General features: G+C 48.5%; 1 protein-coding gene across 1 annotated transcript in view; it reads right to left on the bottom strand.

Moving 5' to 3' along the window:
- The window catches only part of EIF2S3 (eukaryotic translation initiation factor 2 subunit gamma), a 339,722-nt gene that overhangs the window by 27,434 nt on the left and 293,823 nt on the right, over positions 1 to 18,465 (bottom strand). Inside the window, exon 11 of the mRNA XM_069637284.1 lies at positions 12,034 to 12,206. Within this exon, the coding sequence (XP_069493385.1) occupies positions 12,034 to 12,206 (173 nt within the window). The remainder of the gene's footprint in view (positions 1 to 12,033; positions 12,207 to 18,465) is intronic.

Raw genomic sequence — 18,465 nt, 5'->3', positions numbered from 1 at the left:
TGGTAGCAGCAATCGCTCTGGTCGAATGGGCTCTCGGACGGCCGGGCAGCGGTTGGTTTGCCAACCGGTGACAGTGCATGATACAGCCGGAGAGCCATCTGGAAATGGAAGCCTTCGAGAGAGCCTTCCCTTGATTCACAGGCCCAAAGTTCACAAAAAGCTGTGATGTCTTCCGAAAACTCTTTGTGCGGTCCACGTAGAACTTCAGCGCTCTAGCTACAACCAGTGAGTGCAAAGTCCTCTCGGCCGGCGACGAAGGCGACCGGAAGAAAACGACAGGAAATCGTCCTCCTCCAGCTGTCCCAGCATGTTCTGGAGGGTGACCATCCGGAACATCTGAGCCTTGATGTACTTGTTCAGTCGCCGCAGGTCCAGGATGGGACGCCAACCTCCTGTCTTCTTTACGAGAAAGCATCTCGAGTAGACCCTGGAGCCCGAAGTCTCTTTGGGACAAGCTCGATGGCACCTTTGAGCATCGCCCTTACCTCCAGCAGCAGCTGGGGTATGTGGTTTTCCTTCCTGGACACAGGTGGCACGCAAGAGCACTTGTTTAGAAACTCTAGGGCCTGCTCCTGGGTCATGGTTTCCAGCACCCAACGGTCGGTGGAGATGGACTCCCACACGCTGACGGACTTCGCCAGCCGGCCCCCCACCGAAGCTGGGTGCTTCGGTGGGGGCCCGACGCCAGGGTCGGTTCAGTCCTGTTTCGAGGCCGCCTTGACCTCCCTGGCGGCGGGAACCTCCAGACTTGGCCCGTCCTCTATAGGCCTCCTGCGACGAGGAACGGGCCTCTTGACGGTAGGTAGAGGAGCCACTGCCGGAACCTTTGTAGGCCCCTTGCTTGCCTCCGGTGTTCCGAAAGGACTGTCGTCGTTGCTGGAGAACTCCCAGGGCCCGGTCTGTCTCCGTTTTGATGGCTTGCAGGGACTCATCGACTGTCTTCCCAAACAGGTTGTTCCCGTTGAAGGGCATGTCCAACACTTTGGCTTGTACGTCCTGACGGAAATCCGTCCCCTTAAGCCATCCGCGCCATCTGAGGCAAACACTGTTGCCCAACTGGCGGAAACTGGTGTCAGCGATGTCCGTCGCCACCGTTATGGCGTGGTCCGACGCCACCTCGCCTTCTTGCAAGATTTCCAGGGCTTCTGCCCTCTTGTCCGGCAGGAAGTCCAACAAGGGAGCGATTTTATACCAAAGTTCCCTGTCGTAATGGGCAACGATAGCCAGGGCGTTGGCCGCTTTAATCGTCGTCCCATCGCATGAAGCTTCTTTCCCTCGCCGTCCGGCGGTGAAGTCGATGCCGATGCCCCCCCCTGCCTTCTTCCTGGCCACCGCCGAGACGACTGAATCCTGGGTCGGCTGTGCTCTAAGGCATAGAGGGGCTGCGTCAGAGACCCGGTACTTCTTTTCGTATCGGTCCCTTTTTGCCGGCGTCGTGGACTGGTTCTTGAGGAGGGAGAGCCCCTCGGCCCAGATATCATCCAGTAGAGGTACTGCGAGGACCGTCTTCCTCTTGGTCTCTCGACGTTGATAGAGGAACCCCTACTTTTCTTCGAGGCAGAGCTTGAAAAGCTTGGATGCCCTGGAGATCATCGCATGGACGGATCCAATCTCATTGTGCGGGGAAGCCCGGGGGGGTGTGGGGTGCGACGGGAGGTCCATCCCATCGTCGCCACCCTCGTCCGTGCCCGTGTCATCCCTGCAGACCATGGACGGGGAGGAGGGTTGAGCAGGCCTCGAGGGCTGGAAGGGTGCCGGAGGTGGTGTTCTTCTCCTCTTGGGTGGTGGACTTCCCGACGGGCCTGCCCCTGGCTCCTCCGTCGGGGGTAAAGGCAATCTAGTCCTTATTTCAGAGCACAAGGATTGAATTGCCATCAAAATGGCCGCCGAGTTGTCCTGCGGCACTGGCTGCGACGGGCGTGACGGTTGGTCTGGGGTCCCGTCGGCACCGCCGTCTCTTGTCGCCCCCCCACCCCCCGTCGGGGTGCCTCTCGACAGGCTGGTCCTCCTCCATGCCTGCGTCGTGGCTCTGAGGGACTTCGACAAGTTCCTCCTTGGAGGCTGTGTCTGAATCCACGACGGCCACTGGCCCCCCCTTCTTTCTCCACCGGGGGCTTCGTGGGGGTTCTTTCGATGGGCTTGAAGGATGCCTCCCTCCGAGGTGGCGGGGAGACTCTGGGCCTCGAGGACGCTACCACAGGTGTAACCTCCGCAGGCTGCGCTAGGGTTGCCACGACCTTCTCGATAGAGGCCTTGGCTGGGTGAATCAAGGCCTTAGTCACCAACTGCGTGCTTGTGGCCTTCACCTTGGGGGAGGGCTCCCCGCCTCGCTCCCCATCAGCCGAAATGTTCGAGATCGACCAGGGCCTCTCAAGAAGCTTGGCCGGGTTCTCGGATTTCCTCTTACCCAAGCCAGAGCGTTGGCTCGCGCCGAGGAGCACGACCGTTCGGCGCTCCCGGTGCCCACGGACTCGCGGTGCTTAGCCTTGCGTTGGGCCCCCGTCGCCGGGGCACCCTCACAGGACTTAGAAGACCGCTCGGATTTCCTTTTTCTTCTCACCCGACAGGCTCTTTCTCTCCAGCCAGTTGGCGAGAGGAAGATGGCGGTCCCTCATGGTCCGCTCCGACATGTTCCCGCAAAACACAAAGTCCTCCTCCACGTGCGTTTTGTCCTCGTGAAGACAGAGGCATAAGGAATGCTCGTCTTCCTTTAACACGTTCTGCAGCTGGCATCCAGGGCAGGTCCTGAACAGCTTCCCGGGCGTCGAGCTCCCTTTCTCCTGGGCCAGGTCCGGGGTAGGCCTCAGAAACTTCTGGAATCCTCCAAAAGCGTCGTTCGACGGAATCTTCACCCTTGAGGGGCGTAAAAACTTCCGAATCGGGTCCCCGTTGATCGGATGTAAAGACGGTGGAGCTTGAGGCTCAATTTAAACGAAAAATGAGAAATTCTCTTTGAAAAAGGGCGAAAAACGCAGCAAAAGCTCAAGAGCTATAGCACGAGGACTCCCAACAGTTGAACGTGCAGCAAAAATCTGAGGATGGCTGCCGGAGGCGGGGCTTAGGGACAGGGAGGTCATTGGCTGTGGGCAGTATGACCCAGAGATCAGTGATTGGTTACTACTAGGAAAGACAGATCAGAAACAAAACTGATACTGATTTTTTTTTGTGTACCGAGGATTCCCAGCCTGACGACGGGGAATATTCATGAGCATGTGAATCCATGCCAGACCCCATGCTGGAGAAAGAGACAGTTTAAATCACAGTAAAAAACGTGTGGGAAAAAATTCTCCCTCTCTCCAGGTTGAAAATGAGAGTCCTAGAGTCCAGTAAACGTGCTGGGTGTCTCTAAGGTAGAGAGGAATTAGCACATTTCTGAGAATTCTCCCCACTTCATAACACTTTCTCAGAATCAAGATAAGCAAGTAGTTACGCTTTAGAGAGGATTCATACACACTTCCTACACCCTGAGGTGACTTCAATTACTAGGACAGTATTGGCATTTATATATCACTTTTGCAATTCTGAGGTTGTGGAAAAGGAAAAGGCTAGGGAAGGATGTTAGGCAAGATTGTGTGGCGTACCCTTTGGATGCACTACAACAACCCTGACTACAGGTAATAGGAAACCCAACCTTTGGTATAAGCTTGCACTACACAGTTTGGTAGTTTGTTGAGCAGCCAGGCTCATCTCAAGAGGTGTCAATGTGAGCTGCAGGGGAGTTTCACAGTGACACGTATCCAAATAAAATCTTACCCACAAGGTTTCTTGAATAAACAATTATTAGTTTATCGGTTAGAGTAAGCCTTCTTTAGAAGGGAGCAATATAACAGTAACACTCAAATATACTTTATGAAATGCACACTCTCAATACCTCTAAATCACTAAGTACCCTTTTGGGATAGCCCAGACACAACCTACACCCTCAGGTGACTTTAATAGCTAGGGTGCTGGGGACATTGATATATCACTGTTGCACTTAAGAGTCAATTCAGAGTAAGTCAAAGGAAAAGGTTATTAGAACATACAAGAGACCACGAATGTTCTTAAGCAGGCAAATACTTTCAGATCCCCCAGTAAGAGTTATTCAGTGGAACAGGCTAAGCCAAAGTCAATGGGAAAAAGTCTATGAGCTGAAGCACTTCTTGTAGTTAAGTAGGAAAAGTCTTTGCACAATGTTTTAGAAGTCTTTGAAGGAAAAGAAGAATCAATGTAGGGCCACAAGCCGTTAGGCTTGCGAGTAGTAGAAGATGCAAGCAACTCTACAGGAAGAGGTAAATTCTCAGACTTTTTGCACTACCTTTGTATTGCAGAAAAAGTGCAGCAGATGACTTCCGTTCCTGAGCAGCTCTGCAGATCTCACTGTTCCTGGGCCTCAGACGTGGGGACAAGAGGGATGACTTCAGGGGACTCCTGCACTGCAATGCGACGGTCACCGCTCGCAACCTTCAATCTTCAAACAAGTGGCTGTTTGGTGTTTCAGCTCCTTGCATCTACTGCAAATAGCAACACTGCGATTCCTGGCTATCGAGATGGGCTTTCCTCGCTTCTAGGGTCCTGCACTCGGTTGATGGGGCTCAGGCTCGATCAGTCCTGCTCCCTGGGAATCCGTAGGATCTTCCTGGAGTTCTTGGCCAGCTTAAAAGCAACACACTATCTGATGTTCCTCTCCCTGGCTATTCGGTTTCCAGCAGCAACTCTGGAAATTCAACCAGCTCCGAGGATGTCCAGGTGGCTTACGTTTGAGTTGATTGGTCCCACCAACTGAAGGGGAAAAGTCGTCCTTGCAGGGGCTTCTCAGTCAATACACATTTTGAGTTTCAGCACAGCAGCAGGGCTTCACCGGGCAAACCAACGGTCCAGGAGTTGCTGCAGGCGTCCTCTTCAAGCTCTTCTTCGGTTCCTTCATCCAGTGGTCAACTCTGCCTTCCAAGCCAAAAGCCTCGTCTTTTATTCAGTTCTCTCCCATTCATTCCAGCCTAGCTGTCAGTCACCCATCAAGGTGGCTTGTCGGACAATCAGCCGAACAATCACTACAGAGTGCATTCGGGTCTCCCAGGAGACTAAGCACAGGGAGTTATGGGCCCCTCCCTCACTTCCTGCCAACCCCAGACACCCTGGAGCCAGAGGCAGGCTTCACTTGTGAATCCCAGCGAAGGCAAAGCAAACAAAGGGACCAAACCTGGATTGGCACGCAAAGTAAATCTCAAGAAGGCCCTTTCCACAAAGAAATGGCGAAAAAAGAAGACCGGGCCATTTTGACAAAAATGGCACCCATGGGTGCTTTACTGCAACTGCGAATGCAGCCTGCGGTAAATGCACACCATGGTAGTTAAACGTAAAGTACTGCCACCAGCCATTCAGTGAGGAAAGGGCAACAAAAAATGTTACCTGAGAAGCTAGACAAAGGGGATACACTAGGTAACCCCTCCAGCACCCTATTGTAAAATAGTGTGTGCTGGTCTAGAAAGTTACATATGTAAGTAAAGTCAATTTCACTTTACTGCTCTGGGAAACGGTAGCTTTGCATACAACATGTTTTAGGTTACCCTTTTCTCACTGAATGGCTGGTGGCAGTTTCGATTTAACTACCGTGGTGTGCATTTACAGTGGGCTGCGTTCACAGCCCCGGTAGAGCACCTAAGGGTGCCATTTCTGTCAAAATGGCCCTGGTCTTTTTTTGCCATTTCTTTGTGGAAAGGTCATTCTTGAGATTTACTCTGCAACAGGTTTGGTCCCATTGTCCGCTTTGCCTTTGGCAGGATTCACAAGTGAAACCCACCTCTGGCTCCAGGGTGTCTGAGGTATGCAGGACGTGAGGGAGGTGCCCGAAACTCCCTGTGCTTAATCTCATAGGTGACCCAAATGCACTCTGAAGTGATTGGCCAGCTGACTGACTGGCAAGGACTGCCACCCTGCTGGGTGACTGACAGCTAGGCTGGAATTATTGGGAGAGAACTGAATAAAAGGCTAAGTCGACCACTGGACGAAGGAACTGAAGAAGAACTTGAAGAGGACGCCTGCTGCAACTCCTGGATGGTTGGTTTGCCCGGTGAAGCCCTGCTGCTGTGCTGAAACTCCAAATTCGTATCGACAGAGAAGCCCCTGCAAGGACGACTTCTCCCCTTGAGTTGGTGGGACCAATCAACTCCAAAGTAAGCCACCTGGACGTTCTCCCGGAGCTGGTTGCATTTCCACAAAGTTGCTGCTGGAAACCGAAACATCACGGGAAGGACCACCAGATTGTGTGCATGGCTTTTAAGTTGGCCAAGAGCTCCAGGAAGATCCTCCGGACTCCCAGTAAGCAGGATTGACTGAGGCTGAGCCACCTGAACAGAGTGCTGGACCTCAGAAGCAAGGAAAGTCCACCTCGACAGCGAGAAACCGCAGTACTGCCATTTGTGGTAGTCACAAGGTGCTGAAACAGAAAGATTGCCGGTTGCGAGCGGTGACCGCCCCATTGCAGTGCAGGAGTCCCCAGACGTCCTCCCTCTTGTCCCCATGACTGAGGCCCAGGAACAGTGAGATCTGCAGAGCTGCACAGAACAGACATCTGCTGCACTTTTTCGTCAATACAAAGTTACTGTAAAGTTTAAGAGCACTTACCTCTTGCTGTAGAGTTCCTTGTACCTTCTACTATTCACAAGTCTAACAGCTGGTGGCCCAACTGATTCATCTTTTCTTCAAAGACTTCTAAAACATTGTGCAAATACTTTTCTACTTACCTGCAAAGAAGTGCTTCAGCTCACAGACATTTGCCTATTTTGATATCCCTGAACTCAAGTATCCTTTTAACCAAGACCCCACCTCTCTCGCCAACATCTATAACAATGCCCTCGCCCAAGCCATTGAGTCAATTGCCCCATTGGAAGATAAAAAAGAAAAAAAAACATCCATGCAGTCCAACTCCTGGTTTTCAGAAGAACTATCTGCATTGCGCACCAAGAAACGAAAAGCCCTATCCAAGTGGCAATTAACATCCAACCAATCCTCCCTCAACGAGTTCAAAAAATCTCACGGACCTACAAAAATGCTATATTCAAAGCCAAATCCGAATCCTATAATCAAAGAATTAACAAAGCTAGCTACAAATCCAGAGAAATATTCTCTATATTCAAAGAACTCGCTACTCCCAAGTCCAGCCCTGACAAAATCATCAAGGATGAAGCATGGTGCACAGGCATCCAGACAGCCCTCCTAAACAAAGTTAAAACGCTCCAAGACAAAATAGCATCCCAACGTAAAGAACTCACCAACCTCCCCATGTCCCCCTCAGTCCCCCCCGCACAACCCTCGCCCGCAAATAACTCGCTCTGCCTTTAGAGAAGTCACAGAGCTAGAAGTCTCCGCCCTATTCAAAAATATCAATCCTTCCACATGCAAAGGGGATATATGCCCACCCACCATGATCAAAGAGTGCACAGAAGCACTCACCCCCATCATCATAGCTTTCAATGCCTCTTTCTCCTCCGGAACAGTACCTCAATGCCCAAAAAAAGCCTGGGTTCGCCCGCTCCTAAAAAAAAACCCTCTCTAAATCCCACCTCCCCCAATAACTATCGCCCCATCACCACCATCCCCTACCTCATCAAAATCCTAGACAAAGCCACCCATAACCAAATCCAACACTATTTGGAAACCCATGCCATTCTAGGCAGAAGGCAATCGGGATTCCGCAAAGACCATGGGACCGAAACTGCCCTCCTAGATTTAAAGAATCAAATTACCAAAATAATGGACACAGGCAAACCTGCCCTCCTCCTACTACTACTACTACTACATCTCGATCTCTCCGCAGCATTTGACCTAGTGGACCATGGCATCCTCATATCTCACCTATTCAATGCAGCTCACTTTTCTCACAAAGCATCTACTTGGATCACATCATTTCTAGAAGGTAGAGCCATGAAAGTATACTCTGACCAGGACAACACTCCACCTACCACCTTAAGCTGGGGAGTCCCACAAGGGTCATGCACTGCACCGACCCTCTACAACCTCTTCACTAAACCCCTCTTCGACTTACTGGACTCTCTCGGCATAGCCTACACAAACTATGCAGATGACACACAAGTTCTCCTCCCCCTCACTGGAGACTATGCCCAAGATCACACAAGCTCTCAACATCTACACCACAATCCAAACCTGGATGGCTATTAATGGTCTTTGCCTTAACGGCGACAAAACAGATCATCCTGGCCCCCAGCGAAACTCTATCCAAGCTCAGCCAAGAATACTCATGACCGTTGACATTAGCATACAGGTCTCCTCTGCCGTGAAGACCCTAGGAGTCTACCTAGACACTACACTCATTGACAAGACAGCGCCATCTCCTCTTCATCTGCACTGACCACCAAACTCATCTATGCCATAAAACCCTACCTTACCACTCCTAACTGCCTCTCCACCGCTAGAGCCACCATAGGAGCCAGAATAGATTATTGCAACGCCCTTTTAGCCGGCACATCATCCAAAAATCTAAATAAGCTCCAAATAGTGCAAAACAATGCGCTCCGTGCTGCTCTACATTTGCCCATATATCGCAGGCCCGAAGAAATGCTCACTGGCTCCCAGTCAAGGAAAGAATCAATTTCAAAATACTCACCCTCACACACAAATGCATCAATCACACTGCACCTTCCTATCTGACAAACCATAACCACGAAATCTTCCCTCCGTCCTACAAGAAGCCACCATTCTCCAAATTCCTACCATAAGAAGAGCCAAAGCTGGAGGCATTGGCTTCCCACACATAGCACCCAAGCTCTGGAACGTTCCGCACTCCCCCCGCTGACATGAATAGTACCTTAACGTTTTGATGTCTGTACTGCCAGCTTATGTAACTAAAAATGCTACTGTAAAGCAAAATGCCTTGTAATCATTATCAACCCTCCTTTTGTAACCAGCCAATGTTTTATATGCAACAACGCCACAATGCCCACAGGCTGTTGTGCGCTTTAAAAATACAAATAAATATTGACTTTGGCTTAGCCTGTTCCACTGAATGACTCTTATTGGGGGATCTGAAAGTATTTGCCTGCTTGAGAATATTTGAGGTCTCTTGTTTTTTCTAATAGCATTTTCTTTGACTTATCCCTACATGAGTCTAAATGCAACAGTGATATATTAATGCCCCCAGCACCCTAGCAATTGCAGTCACTTGAGGGTGTAGGTTGCGTCTGTGGGCCATCCCAAAAGGGTACTTAATGAATTAGAAACATTTAGTGTGTATTTTATGAAGTATATTTGATTGTTACTGTTATATTGCTGGTTAGGCAAAGTTTGAATGCAGTACCCTCTAGGAACACTACAAACAACTAGCACTACAGGCATAGGCAACCCAACCTTTGGTATAAGCTTGTACTACACAGTTTTGGTAGCCTGTTGAGCAGCAGGCTTATCTCAAGAGGGGAAATGTGAGTTGTAGTAGAGTTACACAAAGATTCAGTTACAGGTATTTAAATAAACTCTTACACTCAAGGTTTCTTGCATAAACAATTATTCATTTATCAGTCAGTTATGAAGCCTGTTAGGGAGAATTCTCCAAAGTGTGCTAATTCCCTTCACCTTAGAGACCGCCAGCAACATTGCTGGATTTTGAGGACGATTTCTTTACCTGGAGAGTGTGTGACCCTCCCCCCCCCCCCCCCCCCCAACTCTCATGTGTTTTGAAATGTGTTTTATTCTTGTGTTTTCTTTGGTTATGGAGTTTCAGACAACTCCATAGGCATCATCTTTTCATGCGTCACACAGCACCCAGAGTCAAATGCCAGCTTTTGACCAGTCCCAGTGCCGGAGTCCCAACGTCCTTCCAATTGTCCCCACAACTGAGGCTCAGGAACAGCGAGATCTACAGGAGCTGCCAGGAACAGAAGTCTTCAGCTGCATCTTTTTCTTCATTTGTAAGGTACAGTGAAACGAGACAGTACTTGCCTCTCGCGGTGAAAGTGCTTGAAACTTTTGCAACTAGCAGGCCTAATCAGCTTGTGACCCAACATTCTTTTTACAATCTACTTTGAGAACTTTCACAGAGACTTTACCGTTTACTTACCAGATCCGTTTTATCCTATCCAAGACTTTAAACCCATTGACTTTGGCCTAGCCTATTGAATTGACTATTCTGGTGAACTCAAAGTATCTACACTGTCTAAGAATTATTGTAATCCTTTTATGTTCTAACCTCTTCCTTTTTGCTCCTCCTTCAAAGTATTGTGAACGCCATTTTTCTCCTCCTTCAAAGTAGTCTGAATGCCTCAGAAATTTAACGAGTATAGTACTGAAGTGTATTTGTGTATGATATTGAACTGCCTCCTTCTAGTGAATGTTTTATAACTGACAGTTGAATTAATTAATAAGTGTTTAACCAAGAAACCTTAAGTGTAAAACTGTACTTGAACACCTGTGAGTGTAGACCTCTGTGTAACATTACAGCTCACATTCCCCCTTGAGATACGCCTGGCTGCTCAGCTCCGCTACCAAAAACTGTGCAATACAGACTTATACCAAAGGTTGGTTTTGCTTACACCTGTAGTCATAGTTGTGTGTAGTGGTCCCAAAGGGTACTGCATACAAGCTCTGCCTAACAAAGCCTTCTTTAGAAGGGAGCAATATACTAGTAACACACAAATACACTTCAATACTGTACACAGAGTTTCTGAATCAGACAAGACCCTTTTGGGATGGCCCACAGACACAACCTACACCCACAGGTGACTTCAACGCTGGGGACATCAATATCTTACAGTTGGCATTTAGAACACAGTTGGTAAAAGGCAAAGGTTATTAGAACACACGAAATTACAAATATTCATAAGGAGGGCAGATACTTTCAGATAGCAGTTAGAAGAGTCATTCAGATCAATAGGCTAAGCCAAAGTTAAAAGGCAAAAGTCTTTGTATGGGATGCAGCACTTCAGGTAAGTACATGGAAAAGTCTTTGCACAAGTTCTTAGGAGTCTTTAATGAAAAGATCAAATGTAGGGCCACAAGCTGATTAGACTTGTGAGTTGTGGAAGTTACAAGCACTTCTACAGTAAGAGGTAAGTTCTCAGACTTATTTTACAGTACCTTGGTAAAGAAGAATAGATGCAGCCGATGACCTCGGTTCTTGTGCAGCTCTGCAGATCTCACTGTTCCTGGGCCTCAGTCCTGGGGACAAGAGGGAGGACGTCGGGGGGACTCCTGCACTGCACTGGGACCGTCAAAACTGGCAACCGGCAAACTTCACTTTCAGTGGCTGTTTCAGCAACTTGCGGTACAGCAAATAGGAACAAGCACGGTTCCTCGCTGTCAAGATGGACTTTCCTGGCTACTGGGGTCCCACACTCTGATGAGGCGGGGGGATGGGGGGGTGGGGGTCAGGTTCGGTCAGTCCTGCTTCTTGGGAGTCTGGAGGATCTTCCAAAAGCTTAAAAGTAACGCACACAATCTGGTGTGCCTCTCCCCCGCCCCCACATCGACCTCATTCCCCCCGCATCGCCGTCCTCATTTCCCCTCCAAATCGCCGTCCTCATTTCCCCTAGCATCACCGCCCCCCCATCCCCGCCCCATCGTCGTCCTCATCCCCCACCGGGACTCGCCCTTGATGCTCAGACCTCGCTCCAGAGAGACCACGAATAACCAGACCATGTCCACATTGGACAAAGAAAACACGCTGCAACCGAACTACATTAAAGAATATGGTATGTAAACCCTACACCACGTCTGTGGACACAGGCCACAGGTACGGCCATCCATTCACCATAGAATGCAGCTCTGCCACTACCATACAGCGACTACCAACAAAAATAAAATTTGGTATAGCTGGGGACACATCGAATCTTCAGCAATAGCACTCTATCCTAAACCACCAACAGCGCCCGTCCACGTGCCTGACCTTTGGGCTACTAAACACTTAGAACCTCCTACACATCGACAGCGGCCACAGAGGGCGTTCCAATCACAAAGCGCATTGAGGCCACACAAATAGGGAACAAGCACTATATAAATAACAAATACAATACAACACGTGTTCACTTTAGGCACAATAGTACTTACCGCCAATGTTTCTCAACCCTTCGACTAAGGGCAATTTTTTCACCCACTTCTGTGCAAACAGGGTTTGTCAGCACTATTTTGCCCAAATCTGCTTTTACTGCACTAACTCTTCCGCCAGTTGATAAGGATCCTATATTTACCATCAACACTTCATTCTTGGACAGTTTCTGCACCTAGAATATAATGGAAAAGGGTATGAAAAAGTGAACATTGATTTACTTGGGAAAAGGCCACATGTTTGTGAAACATTACTAGTTCTTTGCCTTACAGATCATTGTACTGATGGGCATTATTTATCCTTTCCTAAGAACAATGGATTTTCTGTCCACAGAGGACCAGGACAACTCTGTACATATTTATTCTCATTGATCACTTATGACTGTTGGCTTGGCATATCCGGATTAGTACTAGGTTTTGCAAGAGGTGTTTAAAAACATTCTATTCAATTTCATTTATTTTCTCTTTTCATTTGTTACACATCCAGACCCTGCGGTATCACAGCGTGGTTACAGACAGCTTAGGCATTGGTCATACATTTGTACAGCGTACAGCAGTCATTTACAAACCAGAAGATTACACAATATATTCATGCATATTATTTATATGTTCAACAGGGGGGTACTATATTAATATTGGTTGAGAACTTTTATACTAATATTGGTTAATTAACCAGGGTTTGAACTGTTTTTTGAAGCCGGGGTGAGAGGTCTCTTTATATTGATGGGGAGGGTAATTCCAGTGTTTAGGAACTAGGACAGGGCAGCTGCTGCCCCCCACTCTGGTATTTTTGTAACGGGGAGACACTAAAAGTAGGTCATCATTGAATCTCAGTGTTTATGCACTCTGGCGTGATTGGCTGGATGACTGTCCGGCAAGGACAGCCACCCTGCTGGGTGAGTGGCAGCTAGGTTGGAATGAATGGGAGAAAACTGAATAAAAGGCGAGTCTCCTGGACTGGAAAGCAGAGTCGACCACTGGAACGAAGAGCTGGAAGAGGACGGTTGCTGCAACTCCTGGACCGTTGGTTTGCCTGGTGAAGCCCTGCTGCAGGTCCGAACACCAAAGCTCCTTTTGACAGAGAAGCTCCTTCAAGGACGCCTTCTTCCTTTGAGTTGGTGGGACCAATTAACTTGTAAGCCACCTGGATACCATTCTCGGAGCTGGTTAGGATTAACCAGGGGGAAGGACACCAGCTTGTGTGCTTGAATTACAGCTACTGGAACTGAAGTGACTCCATTTTGTCAGCATTTTCCCCAGACGATCCCGTGCAGTGCAGGAGTCCCCGACGTCGTCCTTCTTGTCCCCATGACAGAGGCCCAAGAACAGTGAGATCTGCAGGAACTGCCAGGAACCAACGTCTTCAGCTGCATCTTTGGCTTCATATTAAGGTACTGTGCCAACCCGATTGAGAGACCGCCTCTCTCGCAGTGAAACTTTGTGGAACTTTCCCAACTTACAGGCCTAATCAGCTTGTGACCGAACATACAATTCTTTTTCGTACAAACTACTTTTGAGAACTTTGGCAAAGATTTTACCGTTTACTTCAAGAACTGCTCTTTCCTATCCAAGACACTAGCCCATTGACTTTGGCCTAGGCCTATTGAACTGAATAGAGTCCTCTAGTGAATTAAAACTATTTGCACTGCCTAAGAAAGTATTTGTGATCTATTCTGCTAACTTGTGCCTTTTTACTCCCATTGAAAGTAACAAATGCCATTTTGCTCCTATTTCAGGGAAGCCTTATTTGTTCAGAAATGTATTGGTTTGATATTGAAGTATATTTGTGTATAATATTAAGTTGCCTCCTTCTAGTGAATGTTTTCAATGATTATGTAATAAATTAGTAAGTGTTTTACCAAGAAACCTTGAGTGCAAGTGTCTACTAGAACCACTGTAATTGTAAGACCTCTGTGTAGCCTCTTGTACTACTCACATTCCCTCTGGAGATAGGCCTGGCTGCTCAGCTCGCTACCACAAAACTGTAGTACAGACTTCTACCAAAGGTTGGTTTTGTTTACACCTGTAGACCTAATTGTATGGGGTGGTCTCCGAGGGTACTGCATGAAATTCTGCCTAACATAGTACCCTAAAAACTCCCTGCTTATTGCCTCTCTGGATGTTAGGAGCTCCCAGTTAGATCCCAATATTCCCATGATGGGCGCTATGCCTTGCTCAGTTTTAATTATTCTCGCCAATAAACTCCCAGGCCTGTCTTCACTATAGCGCCTCAACCAGACCGGTTTGGCTATGTAACACCTCCTTATCAGCTAGGTCTCGGAACTTAAGCAGATTACCCATGATCACCCCAAGTAATGCTTTATTTGGTCTTGTAGCATAATCATTCTGTATCCTACATAACTAATCTTCCACTGCTAGCTCTCATCTGGTACTCTTTAGTGTCCCGGCTGCGACAGATCAGGGTGCCTCCCCAGCCAGACCAAAAGTCTCCCAAATTATGGCATACTTAGGGACTGTTAGGCAAGATTTGAAGTAGTAACCCTGTGGGAGACTACAACAGCCTTGTCCTCTTGGTATTCGCTAACGCACCTATTGGTATAGGTCTATACTACACAAGTTGGTAGCAGCCAGGCTTATATCAAGAAGGGCAAACGTGAGCTGTAGCATTGAAATCCATAATTACATGTATCCAAATAACATGTTTTCTAGTAAAAATAAGATATACTCACCGTAATAGCATTTCTGATGATTGTATCTGCTTAGACTCACATGCTATGCATATAGTCCGACATCCAGTGGTAACCGCAGAGTATTGCATCTTGTCTTTCGGGGACCGAAAGGGGACGTTGGCATAGGCGTGTCTGTAACACTATCCCCATCGTGACGTGTAGGGTACCCAAAATCCCTCACGCGCCGAGGTCCCTCCCGATTGTATTTTTTCGGCCATGAGGGTGCCCAAGGCTATAGTGAGAGTACATAAAGAGACAAAGTAGTAAGACGTCTATGTTCCTTCCACCCTGAGCGTGGAAGCAGATACAATCATCAGAAATGCTATTACAGTGGGTAATGCAGGTCTTCTGATGCTTGTTAATCTGCTTAGCATCACATGCTGTGCATAGACTAGCAAGCAGTACCCGGAGGTGGGTTGTGAGAAGGAACTGTAGAGAAAAGATGTCTTAGTACTGCTTATCCCACCTGAGAATCAGACCTAGAATGAGTATCTAGGCAATAGTGTTTTTTTAAAGGTGTGTACAGAACTCCAGGTTGGCGCTTTGCAAACGGACTCGAGGGGGACATTTGCAATGAATGCCATGTATGCCCCAGTGCCTCGAGTAGAATGTACTCTAGGCTTGAAGGGCAGTTCTCTCTTAGCAAGAGAGAAACATAGTGTGATACATTTGTCAATCCACCTTGAGATAGCCAATTTAGAGACAGGATCCCTTTCTCTACCAGCTGCCACTGAAACGAAGAATTGGTTTGTTTTCCTCAGTGGTTTAGTTCTTTCCAGATAGAACATGACTGCCCTGCGCACATCTACTGTGTGTAGGCTTCTTTCAGCCATGCTAGTGGGATTCTGGAAAAAGGTAGGTAGTTCAACGGACTGGTTCATGTGGAACTTCCGATATGAATTTAGGCGCAAATCTGGGGTGCGTGCGCAGAACTACCTTATCCCTGTGGACTGTAACAAACAGGTCTAGTGCATGTAGTTTGCTAACTCTTCTGATAGAAGTGATAGCCACTAGGAAGGCCGTTTTATAAGTCAGGTCTTTCAGACTTGTTTTATGCATAGGCTCAAAGGGAGCTCCCATGAGCCTGGTCAAAACCACATTTAGGTCCCATCCAGGAGCTGGGTGAGAAATGGGAGGATAAATCCTCTTAACACTTTCCATAAAGGCCTTATTCACTGGTATCTTCCACCACAACACTTTGTTGTAATTTGGTGTAGGCTGACAGTGCAGCCAGATGAAACTTTAGGGAATTGAAGACTAACCCAGTGTCCAACAGATGGGTTAGGTACAGCACAATGTGTGTGGGTGAGCAATCAATGGGACTGACGCCCTTGGAATTACACAAGATGACAAAACATTTTTCATTTGCTGGCATAGCAATAACGTGTGTTCGGTTTATTAGCTTCCCGGAGTATGTCCATGCACCTCTGAGGGAGCTGTAGGTGTCCAAGCTCTATGACCTCAGGAGCCAAGCTGCTATGTTCAGAGTTTGGCGACATGGGTGTATGGTCTCTCCCCTGTCCTGAGAAAACATGTTGTACGGGCAGGGTAGTTTCACTGGTGGGGAGAGGGACATTTCCATCAGGTGAGCGAACCAGGGTTGGCGTGCCCACATGGGGGCCACCAGTATCATGGTAACTGGTTCCTGGTGCATCTTGTGCACCATCTTGTTGAGAAGGGGTGTCGGGAGTGCGGGGGAGGGGGACGTAGACAAATTTCCCTGACCAGGTTATCCAGAGACCGTTCCCCTTGGATCGTTTCTGGGGGTACCTGGAGGTGTAGTCTTGGCATTGGGTGTTCTCATGAGTTGCGAACAGCTCGATCTTTGGGAAGCCCCATTCTGTGACGAGGTTGGACACAATGTCTTCGTGCAGGCGCCATTCGTATTCTTCGGGCAGAGGAAAATCTCTGCCGAGTACGTCTGCCAGAAGAGTGAGTTCCCCTGGAACATGTTGGGACAACAAAAACATCTTGTGTTTGAGAGCCCATATCCAAATGTTTTGGGACAGCTTGGATAGCCCTGGAGATTGAGTGCCCCCCCCCCACCCCCGTTTGTTCAGGTAATACATGGCTGTAGTGCAGTCTGTTCGAATCCGCACTGTCTTTCCTTGTAGTTGCACCTGAAAGGCCTTCAATGCCTTGAACACCGCTAATAGCGCCAGTAAGTTTATATGGTTGGACGCTACTTGAGGGGACCACACTCCATGCGCTGTCTGCTGAAGCAGGTGATTCCCCTTGGCCCCCAACCCGTTTGAGATGAGTCTGTCATGAGAGTGGCTTCCACTGCAGGGGTGGTGAAGGTCTTCCCCTTCAAGAGGTTTTTTCTTGACCACCACTGCAGAGAGAACGAGGGCTGGCGAGACAACTACCAGATCTTCCCATTGTCCGCTGGCCTGACTCCACTGGCTGTTGAGCCACTCTTGCATGGGATACGTGCACAGCCGCGCATGGGGAACCAAGTATATGCGCGATGCCATAATTCCTAGCAAGCGCATGGCTTTGTGCACCGTCACCTCCCGACTGGCCACATATTGAGGAATATGAAAAAGCATGTTCTGAACCCTCTCGCTGGAGGGGGGGGGGGGGGGGGGGGGGGCGAGTCTCTTCCGTCCGAATTAGAGGTCCCAGAAATTGTTTTGTTTGACTGGGGACTAGACTGGATTTCTTCTCGTTGATTGAGAAACCCAGACTGAAGAGAAGATCTACTGTTTTTTGGGTGTTTGAAAAACATGTGTTGAATGAGTCCCCCTTGATGAGCCAGTCGTCAAGGTGAGGGTAAACTGGGACGGATAGTCTGTGCAGGTGTGCTTCAGCCACTACCAGGACCTTGGTAAACACCCTTGGCGCCGAGGCGATGCCGAAGGAGAGTACCTCAAATTGGTAATGCCTGTCCTCCATCATGAATCTTAGATATTTCCTGTGTGCTGGCAACATTGAAATATGAAAGTATGTATCTTTCATGTCCAATGTTTCCATGTAGTTCCCTTGTTTCAGCAGTGGGATAACCTCCTATAGTGTTCCCATGCGGGATTTATGAACTTGTTCACTGTGTGCAGGTCTAGAACAGGGCGCATGGTGAGGTCCTTTTTGGGTACAAGGAAGTACACTGAATAAATACCCTCCTTTACCTGAAGAATAGGGACAGCTTCTATGGCGTCCTTTCCCAGCAGTGCTTCCACCTCTTGATTCAGGATCTCCAGATGGTCCGGTGAAAGGTGCCATGAGCGCGGCGGTCTGAATTGTGCAGGTCGGGCGAATTCCACGCAGTACCCGTGGGCGACCGTCTTTATGACCCACTGGTCTGAAGTTATGCCCTCCCATGCCGTGAGGAAAGATGTTAATCGGCCCCTGACCGGGGTGACATGGGAGGGTGCTTCGGATCTTGTGGTCATGTCTGACCAGAGGCTGCGGCTCCTCTGGGATTGGGGCCTCTACCTCTGCTGCGTCGCTGACCCCTTGAAGGGTAGTATGTGGAGCAGGAAGTTTGTCCTGTGTTGAAATTCCCTGTGCCATAGTTGTTTTGACCAGCACGGGCATGCCCTCGAAAGGACTGCCGAGAGTTATTACCTCTCTGGGGGAAGGTTTTTGTGTGATCTGTTGCAGAGACTTAAGAGTCTCATGCTCTTTTTTAGCTGTTTCCAAGGCCTCATCAACCACTTTCCCAAAGAGGTTAGATTCCTCAATAGGCTTATTGATGAGAGAGGCTTGTGTCTCTGGTTTAAAACCAGAAGTACGCAGCCAATCG

The sequence above is a fragment of the Ambystoma mexicanum genome, chromosome 7p, assembly GCF_040938575.1.
Source record: "Ambystoma mexicanum isolate Mex_15411 chromosome 7p, UKY_AmexF1_1, whole genome shotgun sequence".
NCBI classification, from domain to species: domain Eukaryota; kingdom Metazoa; phylum Chordata; class Amphibia; order Caudata; family Ambystomatidae; genus Ambystoma; species Ambystoma mexicanum.
Note: the sequence above shows the minus strand (reverse complement) of the source record. Positions and strands in the feature narration are given on the sequence as shown.